The sequence below is a fragment of the Gigantopelta aegis genome, chromosome 3 (assembly GCF_016097555.1).
Source record: "Gigantopelta aegis isolate Gae_Host chromosome 3, Gae_host_genome, whole genome shotgun sequence".
Taxonomy (NCBI): Eukaryota; Metazoa; Mollusca; class Gastropoda; order Neomphalida; family Peltospiridae; genus Gigantopelta; species Gigantopelta aegis.
In genome coordinates, this window is record NC_054701.1 from 26,478,951 (window position 1) to 26,497,620 (window position 18,670).

The 18,670-nt window shown below is 32.3% G+C and overlaps 2 protein-coding genes across 4 annotated transcripts in view; one reads left to right on the plus strand and one right to left on the minus strand.

Annotated features, from left to right (window-relative positions):
• Nucleotides 1-10,498, plus strand: part of LOC121367776 (leucine-rich repeat neuronal protein 1-like) — a 41,900-nt gene extending 31,402 nt beyond the window's left edge. Inside the window, exons 1-2 of one of the 2 annotated variants that reach the window (XM_041492139.1) lie at nt 2,116-2,925; nt 6,478-10,498. In XM_041492139.1, coding sequence (XP_041348073.1) covers nt 6,968-9,046 — 2,079 coding nt within the window. In that variant the 5' untranslated portion in view covers nt 2,116-2,925; nt 6,478-6,967 and the 3' untranslated portion in view covers nt 9,047-10,498. Of the gene's footprint in view, nt 1-2,115; nt 2,926-6,477 lie in introns of those variants that run through there. The other variant, XM_041492138.1, reaches the window with a different exon arrangement.
• Nucleotides 1-18,425, minus strand: part of LOC121367777 (mitochondrial inner membrane protease subunit 2-like) — a 90,913-nt gene extending 72,488 nt beyond the window's left edge. For both annotated transcript variants that reach the window (XM_041492142.1, XM_041492141.1), the window contains exons 1-2: nt 18,274-18,425; nt 17,784-17,887 (exon numbers count right to left, since the gene is read on the minus strand). In XM_041492142.1, the coding sequence (XP_041348076.1) occupies nt 17,784-17,887; nt 18,274-18,384 (215 nt within the window). In that variant the 5' untranslated portion in view covers nt 18,385-18,425. The remainder of the gene's footprint in view (nt 1-17,783; nt 17,888-18,273) is intronic.
• Nucleotides 18,426-18,670: the final 245 nt, after the last annotated feature.

An 18,670-nucleotide genomic window follows, 5' to 3' on the forward strand; every position in this document is an offset into this window, starting at 1 on the left:
TATACAGGGCCTTCATTTATATGTGTTTGAAATCTATTTCAAGCAGAAAATTACATCATTACGAAAGATGGAGCATTTTAAGAACAAACCAAATGCAATGTGTGTTCTTCAAACTATACTTGTTGTACTATAATAAGAAGAATTGTGGTTTAGTCATAGATTTACGTTTACGTGCAAAACTAGGCTTACAGTGTTTTGTGAAATTGGTCTCAGGGTGCAGGAAATAATGGGGTCACTAAGGAAGATCTGTGCTAATGGCACATCACATCTTAGGTGAGCAGTCTACCACTCAGTGAAATCCGGCTCTTAAATAATGCCCCAGGTAAGGATCTAGCTAATGAGATATGATACAATCACTCATCCTATAATAGCCACGGCTGGTTGACTGCATTCACAGCTTTATTGATTAATACCTTTAAAAGTACAGTAATAACATGTAAGCTTTGGGTGGGGGAAACGGCCCTGTTACAGCATATATACTGTAATTTAAACAAACAAAAAATAATTAAAAAATAATAAAAACTTTCTAGGAATTTTAGTAAAATGTGTAATGTTTAATTTAATAATTTTAAAATACATTATATATATATATATATATATATATATATATATATATATGACTGTTTTATCAGCATATTTGGTTCACTTTGAGCAGCATTTGCTGCCTGTCTCCTGTTAAGTTGGAGACTAGAGGTGTTTATTTTAAAGTTATGAAATGAGTTGTGAATTGTTTTATCATACCATATATTTTGTTGGGTTTTTCCTTGTTTATTTTTTTTGTTGTTGGTTTTTTTTGGGGGGGTGATGTCATGGCAATATAATATTTACTATACTATTAAAACACCATAGGGATATTACATTATTGCAACTGTTTCAATAAAATAGAACATTTGGGATTTATTAGCTTTCACATGAATACCATTTCTGGAAATGTTATAAATAATTCTTAATTCTGTGCTCTATCGGAAAAGAATTAAAACATGATTGCAGCCTAATTTTATTGTTTCTAATTATTTTGTTATAAATATTTAAAGTACGAGCTCAACTACACAAAAAGTATGACTGTCTAGTGTTCATAAAAACAACCCAATCAGAAACCTATAAATAATGCACAACTATTGTTATGTGGTGTGAAACAGTGTGTTTACTGGATTCATTTTAATTAGATGTACATGTCTGATGAAAAAATTAAATTTTAATATATATCAGAACAAAAGCACATCATTTGTAAAATAATACACTTAAAGGGACACACCCTAGGTTTTAAACACTAAGACATATTTTTCACAATTAGAGCCATTTATAATCACTTAAATCAAACATTACTTATAGTTTATTGTTTAGTTTATTCATTTCCGCAGAACCAAAGTATTTCTGATCACCCTGATGTTTCTAACATCACAAAATGCATTTTTCATATTTTTAAAAACACACGTGCGTTTGAAAAACAACAGTTATGTCACAAACTCGTTTCACTCTGTTATATCCAAATGTGTTACAGGTTTGTAAATTAACCAAACTTTGTGTCCATTATTATGGGTTCAAACTAGTGTCTTTGTAAAAAATGTGCCTCAGTGTTTAAAAACTAGGGTCTGTCCCTTTATCAACAAAAGAAATGCAAACGTTAATTTAGTTTTCTTTAATTTATTTTAAATTATTCAGTTTGAATCCCAATAGTTTTTGTGCCTATTAAAACTTTTAATGTCTTGTGAACATTACAGGCCCATTTTGACGGAAAAAAATATATACATTTTAAAATATTTGAATTTCTTTTGTGATTCAGTGTATGATACCAGGTACATTGTACTCATGACATTTTAACAGCCTATTTACTGAATTGAAAATAATAATAAATATATTGAAATATTTGCTTTTTTTTTTTTTTTTGTTCAGTGTATGGTACCAGGTACATTGTACTTCTAATAAAATTATTCAAAGAACTTTTAAACCTAAATTAGGTATAAGCACAAGTACATGCAAATAAGCAGGCTGCACTACCAAGTGGGGACAGGCAGATATGGTAGTCACTTCCACCCACAGACAAAAATACCAAAATGTGCATTATTGATTTAAATGTAACTTCTTCATCTAGCTGGAGAAGACCCTTCCATTACTCACGGGTATCCCCAAACAATAACGTCGGATATGTCATACATGTACTTACATTACATAATATTTACTCTTTATATATACTGTAGGATTTGAACCAGGAGTTTCTGTTTGGGGGTATCTGTGGCATTACTGTGCTCTAATTTTGGTTGGGGGGGGGGGGGGGGGTTCTGCCACCTTCCTCACTTCACCTCCATCCCATTAAGTCAGGATGATCAGTGTGAAAGACATAGACAAAACTAAATAAAATGTAAAATACATTTAGTCGGAGGTGAATAATTTTTTCAGAAACACAAAACCAAATTTTTGTTCGTGGACAGTTACTGTCCCCACAGGCCAGTTTACATCCATTTTGATGTTGGAAAATAATTAAAATGTACAATGCAAAAGGTTGGGAGTTTTTTTAAATGTAAAAATGCTTTTTTTTTTGTCCAGCTGAAGAACAAAAACAAACTGAAATAATGCATCACAAAGAACAATTTATTTACAATACTGTACACTATACAGCTAACCCTTGATGATAGTAAAAGGATTTGTGAGCAATGATTGGCTGAATCTTTACTACAACAGATCAATAAATGTGTTAATCATGGTTATGGTAAAACAAAGTTTATGCTTCGACGACCAAATGCATTATACCTGATCTCTTTCATCAATTAATGGTAATTGATAGAGCAACTTGAAACACAAATCACAGACCGCAGTGGTTACTCATGGTGTCTCTCAAGTATCTAACCAATACAGTCACACGATTCCATCATCATTCCACTGTGGTACTACAATACACAGGCTGTGGGATAATAATGGCTTCGAAAGGTGAGATAGAAGTGTTTTGAATAAGTTTTCCAGTATTTTAAAAGATCTGTGTAAAAAAAAATGTGTTACATTTCCTTAATGTATAAAATACAATGTATTATCTTATAAAAATCGTAATTAATAAAACAAAAAAAATGAAAGAATACTTCATAAAATATTCACTGCTATAACCACATTTGATGTGGAAACTGCAGCCGCAGGTGAGAGAAAATTGTTTTTTAAATTGTTATCAGTATCCAACATGATTTATTTTGAAAGTATTTTGTTACCTTTTCCTATCATACATCTTATTAATAATAGAAATTTAATAAAACCAACTAAAAAGATAGAAACTTTATAAAATATTCACATATGGTTATTGTTAAAAAAAAAAAAAATCTGTTACTTGACCCAACCTTTTTATTAATGGCCTTGTCACATGATATTTTATTTTATCATATAATATCTTAAATTTTCAGTGCAATCAAAGTATGTGATTTTTTTAAGATCACATACTTTAAGAATTTGATAACTTTGCAAATTAGATGTAAATTAATCGAGGTCATGTCACTAGGTTTATTAACATTTAAGCAAACATACTTGTGTGACACTCCATAATTGACGTATGCATTCATAGTCATTGAATAAAAACATTTCAATGGCAATTTGACACTGAAAGCTGTCCAGAATTCAAAAAACAAAAAATATTAAGCCCTAGTTTGTTTTGATGTAAGGACATCCAAAATGACGTCATTCGAGTTTGACGTCATTTCCATTCAAAAATACACCACGCCACATATTCTTACGTCATTTGAATATCTAGTAATGGCGGACTGGAATTAAAGTTGCGTGTACAGTTTACAAAAACACGTTGTATTAAGCTTGAGATTATATGATAAAGAGATTATTACCCTCGTGTATTTCGGTATCGTCAATATATATTAGGATTAAAAATAATGTACTATGCTCGCCAGAGGCTCGCATGATACAATTTGTATTCCTAATATATGATATTGACGATACCGAAAAACACTCTGGTAGTAACCTCTATTTATCTACTTGTTTTTTAATATTATAAGGAAAGAAAAGGAAGGAAAAAAACAAACACTGCAGATATAATAATGGTATAAAATAAATTAAGTTCAGACAATTTGTTTAATCAGCTGGTTTGAAGCAAAGAACATTGGTCAATTTATAAAGCCTGTTTTTTTAAAAGAAATAGATAAAAAATAAAAGAATAATGTATTATCTAAAAAAAACAAAAACAATTTTGGCACCCAATCCTACCTAGAAAAATAGGCCAAGAGTAAATAGTGATAGATATTAAGGACAGTGGGAAAATATTAAATTGGTGATGGCAAACTATATCTGACTATACATTTGTACACACAATTTTATCAACTTGATAACCATATTTTTGGTTGAGCGTAAACACTTTAACTGGGTGGGCCATAAACACAGCAAGGGGGATGCCATGCCATTCTGCATTAGAGGAAACACCACATTAAGGATATGCCATTATAACAAAACAACACAAAACACAATACAACACATAGAGCAATGAGAAACTGGAGAGAGCTGAGAACCTAGAGACTACCAAACTATGCAGAATGCACCATGTCATAAACATGACACTCTGGTGTTCTAAATTACACTAAAACAAGGGATCAATGGACTTAGCGTTTGAAACTAACCATTCTGTTTGTCCTAATACAAACAATAACAAATGCATTTTGGTTATCAGTGATGGACAATTATAAGAAAACAAGTCTATTAAGTTCAATCAATGGGCAGCTGACAGATATAGACAGCCAATTGTGTTTACACTAGGTTTACGGAAGGCCGGCTTACACACACATCTGTTACTTTCCAACAGAGATAAGCGAAAACTAGACTTCAAGTCAACCAGTGTGGCAGTCTAAATCACTGGATAGTGGGACAATTTATACTTTAACATTGTAAGTTAATTAAACTGTTGGATTTTCACAAATATAAATTTACTGAACTTGATGTATACAGATTTCATGATGATACTGGAGAGAAAACATCAAAGTATTTATTGGATATTCAATTATAAATGGCTGTGATTATAAACTATTCAGAAGGAAAGGAATACAAGTTCAATAATGTGTTTATTAGGTGTGACAATAACCGATGTGTATTTTAGTGCTGAGGTGTCATTAAACATTCATTCATTCATTCATTCATTTGTTTGATCATTCCATTATATGTGAAATATACTGTAATATGTGACATTTGGTCGAGACAGCAAGATAAGAAACCAATAACTGTTGCATACCTATAGAATAATATGTGAGTGGCCGTTAGATACCATTTATCTTACAAGTTCTTTTAAAATGTATCTAATGAGCGAAAATGAGTTTAATACATTTTTAAACAACGAGTTATAACATAAATGGTATTTAACAGACACAAATGTATTATTCTAGTTTTTACATATCAAAAACCAGGTTTTAAGCAAATTTTAACATCTTTTTCAACTAAATGTGCTTTACAACCCTTGTAATTGTAGCTAACTTACGCATCACAGACAAATGATTGTCAAGTTAACTATATGTCACAGTGTAATCGATTTCGATTGTGCTGTTTTTTCATTGGATGTATAGCATTGGTGACCTGGTCATCAACTAGAAGCAGCCAATTGTATGTCTTAAAATTGTTAACTGACATACATGTGTAAACAAGGATGTGTTATCAAAAATAACGAATAATGTTCTCACCAACAGGTATGTAATAAAATCACATTGGGTACTCTTACTAATTAACAGTAAGGTATATTTTACATGCACATTCCTAAAAAATGACAGCACAACTATTGTGATTGATATTTCAGTCATGGAACACTGTTTGGAATGTTCAGGAAATAACCTAAAGGGTCCACTGATGAAAAACAATTGTACAAATCACTGAAGCTCAGACAAAGACCCAAGCACTTTACAGTGGAAATTTCAACCAATTACTTCGGAGTAACATGTTACAGTGATCATTTAGCAAATATATTGTAATATGTATACTGCAGACTATCCGGTTGCAACATCAATAAACTGCTGAAGCTCATCATCATAACAAAGCAGTAGTTACTGATGTGAGATAAATACCAATGAAAAACATATGCATTATGTAGACTACTAAAACACGCTTGTGAAAAAATAATATTACAGACCTCACAGCATGAACAGAAAGATTAGCTGTTGTGGTTATTGATTTCTCTAAACATGCATGTTTCACAGCAAATCTTTTCAAACATGGTGGACAATGCTATTTTTTTGCTGTGTTTTCAGTAAAGTTTTACAAAATGGGTAAGTAAACTATCATTAACTGTGAGTATGGATATAACAACAGGTAAGTTACAGAAAAATGAAGTTTTCAATGACTGGTCCATCAAGAAAATCACATTTCTTTATCAGCATAGTTTATAACGAATACACAGTTTCTGTATTTTAAAAAAAAATTGAGTTGCAATTTTCCTTGCTATTTATTGTGCTTCTGACACAAGAATATCAATAAACAAAATTATTATAATTAATTTTCTCATTTTGCTTTATTTTACAGATGCAACACAATAGACATCACTGCCATAACCAATCAGGATTAAAAAAGGAAAAACAACTTTGTGAAGTTGTGAAGGAACTGTCTGGATAAAAGCTGAACATACTGCAAGTTCTGTAAATGCAAAGGACATGTCAAACCTGTCAATATTTTGGAATAAACAGAGAACAATGGGAAATGGACCAATTCAAAACAACCCTACAAAAGGAAGAAATATACAGCAATGAAATTCCATGGTGACAGATGAAAAAACCCAAAGCATAATTTGTTTTTAGATTCAAAAAAAAAAAAATGTTATGACAAAGTGATAACATGAATTCTTCGAAGAGAAATAATTTTTATGTTAGCCTTGGTGTTGGATAAATAAATATTTCCACCATGATAAACCTTTCTAGTTACCAATGCCAGAGTCAAGACTGAATTAGAAAAATGAACAGCAAGGAAAGGAACATTTGACATTATTCTTACAGAATACAATGACAAATTTCACAGCATGAGCCTACAGGGGTTTGTGCTCGTCTTTTTCCTTCTGTCTACCTCATGTAGTGTTGATGTCACTCGAAATCAATCAGTCAGCTCCAAGTGTCCAGAGAGATGCATATGCTCAGAGGCAACCTTTGCCAATTTTAATGGTCATTTACAAACTGTCAACTGCAGCAAGCAAGGATTAAGAGAATTTCCATCAGATATTCCATTTCGCACCGAGGCATTAATTCTATCAAAGAACATGTTCCAAAATTTATCTAGCCTTCCAGTCTTACCCCACCTAAGAATTCTCGACTTGTCACACAACAGAATTCATTCTCTTGACAACCGAAGAATTTATGATAATATCGGCAGACTTCAAAACTTGTATCTGAATGGTAATGCGATTAGAATACTTCAACATGGAAGTTTCAGTGGTTTGAAATACCTGGACGTTTTAGACCTCTCACAAAATGCACTACAGAAGATTGAAATTCATGCTTTTGGAGGTTTAAACCATCTCCAAGAACTTAATCTTAATCATAACTTTCTGAGAGAGTTGAAAAGAATATGGCTACTGTCTGTTTCATCTATCATAAAGCTTGAACTGGCTGAAAATTTCCTCTATGCCATTGACAAGCAAGTGTTTGATTCCTTATCTAATCTTGTTCACCTTGATTTATCAGCAAATACTATTGCTAAAATTGATTCAGAGGGTTTCAAAGGACTACATGCACTCAAGTTTCTTAATTTATCTCACAATAATCTGAAAACTGTGCCATCAAGTATAATGAGTATCCCAGAGCTGAATATTCTGTTGTTAGATTTCAACAATTTCAACAGAATAGAAACCAATGCATTTGTTAACTCAAACATCACAGAAATATCACTGAGCTTCCAACCATATCTTAGAGTTATTGAAAAAGGTGCTTTTACTAACTTGCCGAAACTTGTGACGTTACAAATTCATGATAACAAAAAGCTGATCTTCATCCATCCAAATACATTTATAAACACATCTCATATTCACCAGCTTTTTCTTCATAACAATGCTCTGATGTCACTGCCAATGGCTGTCAAGAACAGTTTGACTGATCTAAATGAACTCCACTTGTACAACAACCCACTGCACTGTGATTGCAATGTGTACTGGATTAAACAAGAACTCATCATGTTTGCTGAAGCCAACATAACAGACATCTACATAAAATCGTCAGATAAACTTCTTTGCGATACACCCACAAGTCAGTTCCAGGTGCCACTCAGACAAATATCAGTAGAGCAAATACCACCTCTTTGTCCACCAACCACCCTGGCACTGTTTTCTGATAGTCTTAACCTTACTATTGGTGATGATCTTTACCTTGAATGCCAGGCCATTGGTGTGCCAGAGCCTCAATTGTACTGGCTTTTACCTAAAGGTAAAGTGCTTAATTCCTCTGTGGAAAACAAAAGGGTTGTTCTTTTAGACGAGACAGCCATTTTCTTAAGTGGATTAAGACAATCGGATGAAGGAACGTATGGTTGCGAAGCCTGGAATCAAATGGGCTATGATGTAAGTTCTGCACAACTGCATGTCATGCAAAAAGATCTCAAACTTGTTCCTCTCAGAATTTCTAAAAACTTCATAACAGTTGAGTGGAGAGGTTCAATTCCACGTCTTCATTTACAAGACTTTCAACTTCATTATCGTGAAAGCAGTCAAAGCGATTCACAAACTTTGTATCTGAACAGTGCCATACACAGATGCACCATTGGAGGACTCAAACCATTAACTACATATGAAATCTGCATTGTGTACATGCATGACTATGTTGTTCATTGTTTAAACATTACCACCGAGCATGAAATAACAGTCAAAAAGGGCATCACTACCATCACCACACCCAAAATCATCGCTGGGGTGGCCACAGTTGTTGGGGCAACCTTGGTGCTGTGCTTCGTTATTGTATTTGTGAGAAAGTTCCGTAAGAGAAAAGGATACTGTGAGCCACCTATTGAGAAAGGCGATACTACTGCGCAGATACCCCTGGAAAATCTTTACCAACCTTCAAATCCACAACTTTGCTCCTCAAGGACTGCTCTACTGCCAAATTCACAAATTTAAGAGAAAAATAACATAATTGCACAAATATGTTAAGTGCTGCACAAAATTGAACATTTGCCTCATCTGTAGTTTTCTTATGTGTAGAGAACATATAACAGCATTTAAGAAATTGTTCACTAAATCACCAAATATAAATAAAAGTTGAATTTGGTGAATAAATCTTAACAAATCTGCCAAAAAGCCAATTTAAACCTTAGCAAATTTAATGTCTATATTTTGTTACATTGTGTTTAGCTAGGACAAACTGTCCAGTTACCTACAAAAGTAGCCACATTGCTAGCAATAGTTATTGTCCAGCTCACATCCTGCACAACCCATTTACAAAGCAAAAATATTGGTAAAATTAACACCTTTACTCCTGTGACTATATAAATACTACAGATTGACTATTAATATAGTTCAGACGAAACAAACTAACTTTTCCCTAAAACAAAACCATAGATTACATGTATGTGAAAGCAAAACGTTTGTTCTTCAATTCTATTAAGCACAAAAACTAACAAATACTGGTACATAGATTTAAAGAGTAATATATGACATGACTTTAAAACTAAAGATAGTTTAATGTTCTTTCTAGACTAGGGATAATTTCTGAGCTTATCTCGAAGCTATTTATCTGTTTTTATATGACCATATGTTATAAAAACTGTAAAATGTAACCATTTTCAATACATGTATGCATTTTATGTGCTTTCCATAAGGGGCCATTCACAACCATCAACATTTTCATAAACATACAAAGCTGTACTCTTTTTTTGCTACACAGCTTATAACTGTACATCAAGACTGCTGATTGTGTGTGTGTGTGTGTGTGTGTGTGTGTGCGTGCGTGCGCATGAGTTTGTGTGTGCGTGCATGTGCACGCACGCTTATGTGTGTGTTTTTAAAAAGTATATGCTGGCATTATCATCTCTCCAAAATAAAGTTTGTATGCTCATGAAAATGTTGGCATTTGTGAATGATCCCTAAGAATATCTAAATGTTTGATTAACATTGGATTTTATTTCTTTTTAAAAAATTAACAAGAATAAGTTTCTTTTTGGGGGTTAATGATTAACTGGGGAATTGTTAATTTAAAAAGTATTTCACTGTAGTTTTAATTTTACGCAGTAACTGCACATTTTACAAATAATAAAAATAGATAAAATTAATTAATTCAACAAGAATGTGTCTTTGTTTTTGACACGAAAACATAAGATAAATGGCTACATGGAAAACAACAGATTAGCATTAATTGTCAGGATGTATATAAGCCAAATATGTACATATATGATACTAGTTTGAGCTTTATCCCACTGAATGTATTCTTGATTATATTTGATGATTTAATCTGTTATTAATTATGTAAATATATAACTTTTTTTTACATATATGTACACTGTTATTTGCATACTTGTTTACTTTCAGCAATAATTTGTTACATTTAGTATTAAAGGTATGCATGGCACAGAATTAGGGCACTGCTTTGAAATATAGATTTTTTTACATACAGTATATCAATTATTTGTTTTGTTTTTTTAATATAATTTGTTTTTAAATTTTTAAATAATTTTTTTAATCTGGTTTAAATCCTGCTGTAAATAAATGTAAATTTAAAAAAATAATTATAATCTATGAAAAATGCACTAATCATTTTCTATTTCTGCTGTTTCATACTTATATTGCTGTTTGCCAAAATAATTCAAAACAAAGCCATGTTTGATTCAGGATTCACAAAAACGACCCTAAAATCAGTTTTAGAAACAACTCATACATAAATGTAACTACCATTTTCATTGTCATATTGAACATACTGCTGTATTGAGACAATGATCTGAAACTATCTAAAATTTTATATCAAATTTGAAAAAAAGCAAAAACAATATTTTTTGTATTTGTATATAATACATTTGCTATGTACAGTGTATGTTGTGTAATACTTGTATTTTTTAATTTTAATTTTTACAAAATCTTCCATGGACAACAAAATGGCAATTCTTTAAAAAAATTGCTTCAATAAACTAATGAAGTCGGAGCTTGCTCATTCTATTTTCATTTTATTCCAACTTATTTTTGTGCTTATATCCATTTAAGGTTCAAGCACGCTATCCTGGGCACACACCTCAGCTATCTGGGCTGTCTGTCCACGACAGTGAGTTAGTGGTTAGTGTGAGAGAAAAGGGTGTAGTGGTCTTACACCTACCCATTGAGTCGTTAAAACTCGTTCTGTGTGGGAGCCGGTAGCAGGCTAAGAACCCTGTACCTACCAGCCTTATGTCCAATGACTTAACCATGACACCAGCGAGGCCGGCTGCTCAAACTAAATTAGGTTCTGCATAAAAAGGGACATAACTGCTGCAAGTATGATTACACAAGATTAGATGTACTGGTTCTCTGGCAACACAGCTTAAATGTTTAAAATAAATATTTATTATATAACATTTAGTGAAATATCTTAAAATGTCAGTGAAATAAAATTGTTATCAGTCACTCAGTGACATTAACATATTTTAGAGTGAAAATTTCACTATTTCACTCTAAAATGTGTTATAGGAAAGCTGGAACTATTTTGCTACTGGCATTTTAAAAATAACGGTAAATTGCCAAAAGTTATATAATAAATAGCAAATTTCATGTTTTTTGTCAATATAAATCTTATTTGACAAAAAACATGAAAGATCTTGTATTTATCTAATTTTAATTCTGCTACAAAAATGTTAAACAGGAAATGTTTGTATATCTGGTTTAAAAAGTTAATAGTACTTGAGTGGCTGATAACATTTATTGTATACAAGTCGTAAAATTAATGCTATCTAGTGGACACAAATTATATATTCCATTTCTTACATATCTTCAAAAACTATATTTTAAAAAAAGTTTGTTTTGTTTAACGACACTACTAGAGCACATTGATTTATTAATCATTAGCTATTGGATGTAAAAAATTTGGTAATTTTTATATAGTCTTAGAGAGGAAACCTGCTACCTTCATTCCATTAGTAGCACGGGATCTTTTATATGCACCATCCCACAGTCCAATGGGCCCACCGATGGGGATTGATCCCACATTGACCGCACACCAAGTAAATGCTTTTACCACTGGACTACGCCTAAACTATGTTTAATACATATTTAAATGGGTTTCTCAAATAAAACTTATTTACAGCACTTGCAGTTAGCTTATGCACCACAGAGCAATCAGTTTCAAGTTAATTTATATGTAAGAGAACAATCACTTTTGATTGTGCTTTTTTATCACCTAGGAAATCTGCTATTTGTCTATAAATCAATAACATGTAACACCAAAAATTACTCAAGGTTTTATCACATATAGGTACGTAAAAAATATTTTATCACATATCATTATCATTACAAATACCAAATGCACACCTATAAATCAGTTCTCCTCTGTGTATCTAACAACACTAGTGTTTGAAAGAGGAAAGGAATGTTTGTTTAACAACACCTCTGTTCATTTTAAACTGCATCTATTTTGTGGCAAGTTTAAAAGAGTCAACCTTGCTTCTTCTAAATGAGATTGATAGGCAGCCCGTCAACTCAGCAAAAAAACACAACCAGAAATAGTTTTTGAAGATGTTTCATCACAATTCAAAAGTAAACAAGCATTCTGAAAGTACTGCTAAAGCAATATACATGTCCCTTACTGGGTCCAACAAATTTTCATATCTCTTAAATTCAAGGGTCATAATTCTGTGAAAAATGGGTAAATCCCCATGAAAGTTAACCTTGACCTGCAACAGTACATAATCAAGCTAAATACAAAATTTATTGAAAACAAGTCTGGAAAATTAATTTTCATATCTCCAAAAATTAAGGGCCATAACTCTATAAAATAAAATAGGTAAATCACTATGAAAGTCAAACTTGATCTGTAACAATACATGATAAAGCTATACACATAATGTCAGTTCAATATCTTGAGGCACTGTGAAAAAAATATCCAGGAAACTATATCTTGGATAGACAGACAGACAGACAGACAGACAGATAGACAGACAGAAGGGCAGATATGAATCCTATAGTTAGGTAGTGGACTAATAATATATGCTGAAACAAGTAAACTTCAACTTTTACAATAGTACTAAACAGTCTGATGTTGATTTTGTCAACAATGTACATAAAAATGTACATGTACATATAATTAAGAAGTACTTTAATATTTGATTGCTAATCACTACACCATTAAATCACAATCATGATTTTAATTACAAGTAATCAAAATCATTGCTGACAAATTGTCAGTTTTCATAATTGTGTGCCGAGAATGAATAATAAATCATTGATAATCATTTTCTTTAAATATATTCCATTTTAATTTTCAAAATCATTGCTGATCATTTTAATTTTCTAAAAGTATGCAATGAATGCAATTAAATAAATCTCTGCTGAATGAATCATTGCTGGGAGAAGAAAAAATCAGTCAATGCTGCTAGCTTCCATTTATACAGATGTGTAAAAAATAAAATCAATAACTGTTGATTATTTTTTTTCAACTGATCAATACATAATGTACAATAACAAATAAACTGTGTGATCCATTGATTATAAAATAGTTTTATTCACAATGCTGAGCCTGAATGTATTTGTTCACCACATCTACATATATGCTGACATCCATATAACAATGATTTGTGAGAAGAAGAAAATTTTCGTTGTTAATTTAAATTTTTCTATTATTGTGCATTTCAGTGAATAAATGTTGCTTTTATTCTAATATGAGTGATGTTATTTTTCACCTGTCTGTCACCAACAATAAACCTTCTGAAGATGGTTACACATGTACTAGAGTTCTCAGATCATTTTCTGGGGTAACTCAGTCTTTGTAGATATTTTAAACTACGTGAAATTCATTCCTGTAAGGTCACCGCAGACATTTGCAACTTTGTCGCATGCTGAAATTGCATGATTGCAAGCAACTTTTTTTCTCATTGCACTGATCCGCACACACCTGCGACAACCAGCAATTTTAGTCTAGCAGTGATCATGTGACAGTCAAAATGGCATTTTTTCCCCCATATTTGTTTCGACGGTGGTCATCGAGATATGTTCTACAACATATTTGTTATGACGTAGAAGACTGAATTTACGTAAAGTTGCACTGAATTCGTCACACACACTTTTTGGTCCTTTAGGATATAACCACACAATTTGTGTAGAAAACCTATATAAACATAGCCTATCTTGTATTCCAAGCGCAGAGTCCATCTGTGCAAGACACAACTTCCTTTTAGCCCTATTGCTATATTCATGCTGTGTCAAAACGACATGGCATTGTCTGCCACATTACCACTAATTCATCCTCTTTTTCTGTAGACCACATGCTGCTGGAGGCTGCCATTTTGAGTCATGTGATCACTATCACATTGGCAGTTTAAATTACTGCGTCAACGTTTTGTTGCATTGAAGGCGTACACGTTTGTGACAGCGTGCAATTAGATGCAATTACATGCAATAAAATCAAACATGTTTGATCGGAGCAATTTTATTTGCATACAACAAAAATTGCATCGCAGGCTAGCGCACACAATGCAATGACGTACGATTTTTGTTGCATGTAACAAAAATTGCACCTTGTTGCAAAGGTCTGCGGTAGCCTTAATGCAACGGTCTTAAAGAATTCCATCAGATGCTAATTAACAGTCCTCTCTGACAAATCCATAGATTTGCCTTTTATTACATACCTATTCAATCTTACTATAGAGATAAAGACATTTTGAAACTGTGTGATAAATGTATTTTGTATTACACATATGTGCGATCTGGACTGAAACTTTTAAATGGGGAATTCCCTTTTTGTTTTTACTGAAGTTATCCCCTTTTATTTACCCACATCATATACGATTTACAAATTACGTCACATCATATTTGAAACATTACACAAGGCTGTCGCAGAGTATAATTCTTAACATTTAGTAAATCTATGAAAGGAGTTTTGATCATAGATTTAACAAATTAAAAACATTTTAACTGATTCTGTTTATGTGATACATATATAGAACTTCACATACATTGTTTTCGCTTCCTATTTATTGCACTTGTTTATTTTGCGAACGCAGTCTCGTGGTATATATTCTTGCACAAAATAAACTTGTGCAATAGATAGGAAACAGAAACAATGTATGTGAAGTTCTGTATATGTATCACATAAACAGAATCAATTAAAATGCTCCATGTCAAATAAATATAATCAATTAAAATGCTCTGTACCACATAAATATAATCAATTAAAATGCTCTGTATCACATAAATATAATAAATTATTTTAGCTCTTAAAAAATTAAAAGAAATTAAAATTTGAAAAAGTCTCTAATGAATTATTTAATAAATTACAAGTAGTTAAACCTGCTACCTGGATCACAGTATCATCTCTCTATGAAGCACACCTCCTGAAGACATTCTCTTCACACACATAAACACTGTTGAAGTCTATATTTAGCAGGTCCCTATTGTGGTTGCTAATTTTATACCTGCCTGTCACCAACAATAAATCTTCTAAAGATAAAACTGTAGTTCGTTACATGATGCTTAAGCAAGGAATCCATGTGTATGTAGTACGTTGTGTGGAATGTGTAGTGCATGATGCATAAACAAGTTTGTATAGAAATCAATTGAAGTGCTTCCATATTACGCAATACATGATGCATGTTGAATAATACATTAATTCCTAAACTCCTCAGTGATCGTTCAATATGCATTAGGCCAAGAATTTTTTTTTAACTTGTTTCCTATTACATGCTGGAAAAATATAGGGTAGGTAGGTAGGAAAAACATTTTATTTTGGAAAATAATTTTATTTATGGATATTAAATAAAGGTGTTGACTACCGGTATCCAAAATAACCTCTGCATGTATAGAAATGCATTATGCAAACCAACAATATCATTCATCACAGTGTTTTCCCTAGAAATGAAGTAAGGCATGGTAAAGTGATGTTTTGGTGGCATATTTTATCTGCAGTTTTTAAATATAAGGGCTTTTTTTCCATTATACAATTTTCAAAAGGAAAAAAACCGTATGGCCATTTTATTTTCTATATCTATTTCATAACTTAATTTTTAAAACAAAGAAATATGTAGTAATATCCACATAGGTGTGTTTAAAGGCTTCTTTTTACATTGGCAACTTATAAATTTATAAAAGGCAAGGCATTTTGATTTTGAGGGCAACATGGTGCTAACCTATCTGTGGGAGAGTATATACCGTACAAAAGACCCCTTGCTGTTTAATAATAGGCAGAAGGTTTACTCTCATACTAACACTTAACTTCTGCACTGGTCCAGGACAGACTTGGTTGAACTTTAATTGGATAGAAACTAGTAAATAAGTTATAACATTTTAAAGAAAACTGAAAAGAAGGGTTCTATATTTATCTGTCCAACAATAACATTTAAAAAAAATGTTATGAATATTATCTTTCCTAGTGTATCTAAGAAAGGGTAGACTTACCAATTTTATAATTTGCAATGTTAGTTTTATTCTGTATGCATCTAGTATTAAAGTACACACTTGGTTTGAAGCAATCAATTGGTCCAATGAATAGAAATCAAGTACAAATGCTCAGGATGCTCAAACGAATGTTGAAAAGTAAAGTTTGTTTTATTTAACGACGCCACTAGAGCACACTGATTTTTATCTTTAATATCATCGGCTATTGGACGTCAAACACATGGTCATTCTGACAGTTTTTTAGTGGAAACCCACGAAGTTCCCAGTGACCACTTACAAAAAATAACGAAACGCATCGAGATCTTACTGACATATTTAATCATTTGATTTGGCAGTAAACTCCATCAGTATCGGTAAACATTCCCTCCCCTAGTTTATCAGAAGGTCACTAAATTTCTACAAGGCCAGTTTGTCGCTGGAGTAAATAATTAAATATAGTTATTATTATTATTATTATTATTATTATTATTATTTGGAACACCTCGCTACGCTAAATGTAGAGTAAATCGGAAAAGATCGTATATATTCGTGAAAACAATTTTCCGACTCTTCGCCCGATATCTCACGAAAGTTACCGAACTTCAGTTTGAAGGGAAGAAACTCCATCAATCAATTGTTAGAAGAAAACATTTCGTGGCTAACGAATCACCAATAAAACTAAATTTGTGACAGTAAAACCACTGATATACATCCGCAAACACAGTAGGGTTATCCCCCTAAATGACACCAAATTAGTGCTTGTGATAGTTTTGGAATGTGTTCGTGGAAATTGTTGTTATATTAAAAAAACATTTTTGGATATACAAAAAAAGTTTTAGGGTCGGCAGGTTCAAATTAGGGTCGGTCAGGTAACCGGAAACAAACAATATTTTATGATACGGCTTACGCATCACGTGCACAATACGTACACATGGATTCCTAGATTTATACTATAATTCTTAAGACTTATTACAGGGGTAACTCAATCTTTATAGATAATTCTAAACAACACTATTAGCATCATGGAATGAACTACAGTTTTATAAATAAAGTTTGTTTGGTTTAACGACACCACTAGAGCACATTGATTTATTAATCATCAGTTATTGGATGTCAAACATTTTGTAATTCTGACGTATAGTCTTCGAGATAAAACCTGTTACATTTTTTTTATTAGTAGCAAGGGTTCTTTTATAGGCACCATCCCAGGGACAGGATAAATTAGTTTTATCTTTAGGTTTATTGTTGGTGATAGGCAGATGTAGAACAAGCTAGACTATATAACACGGTATTAACAACCAGTATGACTTACTTGAATGAGACAACCTCGCCTCGTTTAAACTCAAATGACCTGGCAGCCCATCGACTCAAAAACACCCAGTCTGTGCAGGCTTTTCCATCAGGGTTCAAAACAGGCTACAAAGGAAAGGAATATTTGTTAATAATAGTTACACTTCAGAACATTTATACAACAACTGGTTGGTGTTATTTTGACACTTCATCTAGAAAACACATTTAGCTCCAAAAGCCGAACTGAGACAACAGCTAAAGCTGAAGGGAAATGGCAGATTTGCCAAGGATGGCCATAATAAACAAGCACCTATCAATATTTATCATTATTAAAAGACAAGGCCTGGGATAAGGAGTTGGCCAGCAAATATTACAAAAGATAGAAGTTGCTAGATTGAGAAGAAATAAAATCAAATTAAAAAAAAGACAAAAAGAAAAAGGGACAATAGAATAAAATTAAAAATCCAAAAAATCACCATGCACTCTTTCACTATTGACAAGATGATACTTACCTGCATTGATGATCCTTCTACCTTGGCAACATACCCAACAACATCACAGAAGGCTGCAGTCACAGGAACAACGAATGTCACTGTCCCCAAAATCACTCTGAGCATCCCCATTACTAGCGAATATTACCGGTACATCATCTAGAACAAAGGCAAAACCTGGAAAAAAGCAATAGAGTACTGATAACTTTCATAAAGTAGGCTAATGACTTAATTATTTAAAGACAATTTTTAAAACACATAGGTACCAGTAATTGTTTCTTCGAAAAGATACTTCACAGGGGTTGGAAAATTATTTTAATACTCACTTGTCACAATAGTTTTTACTTACTCACCCAAAAAACATAAACATTGTTTGTTTACAAGCATACCCCAACTCTCGATTTCAGATGTAATGTAA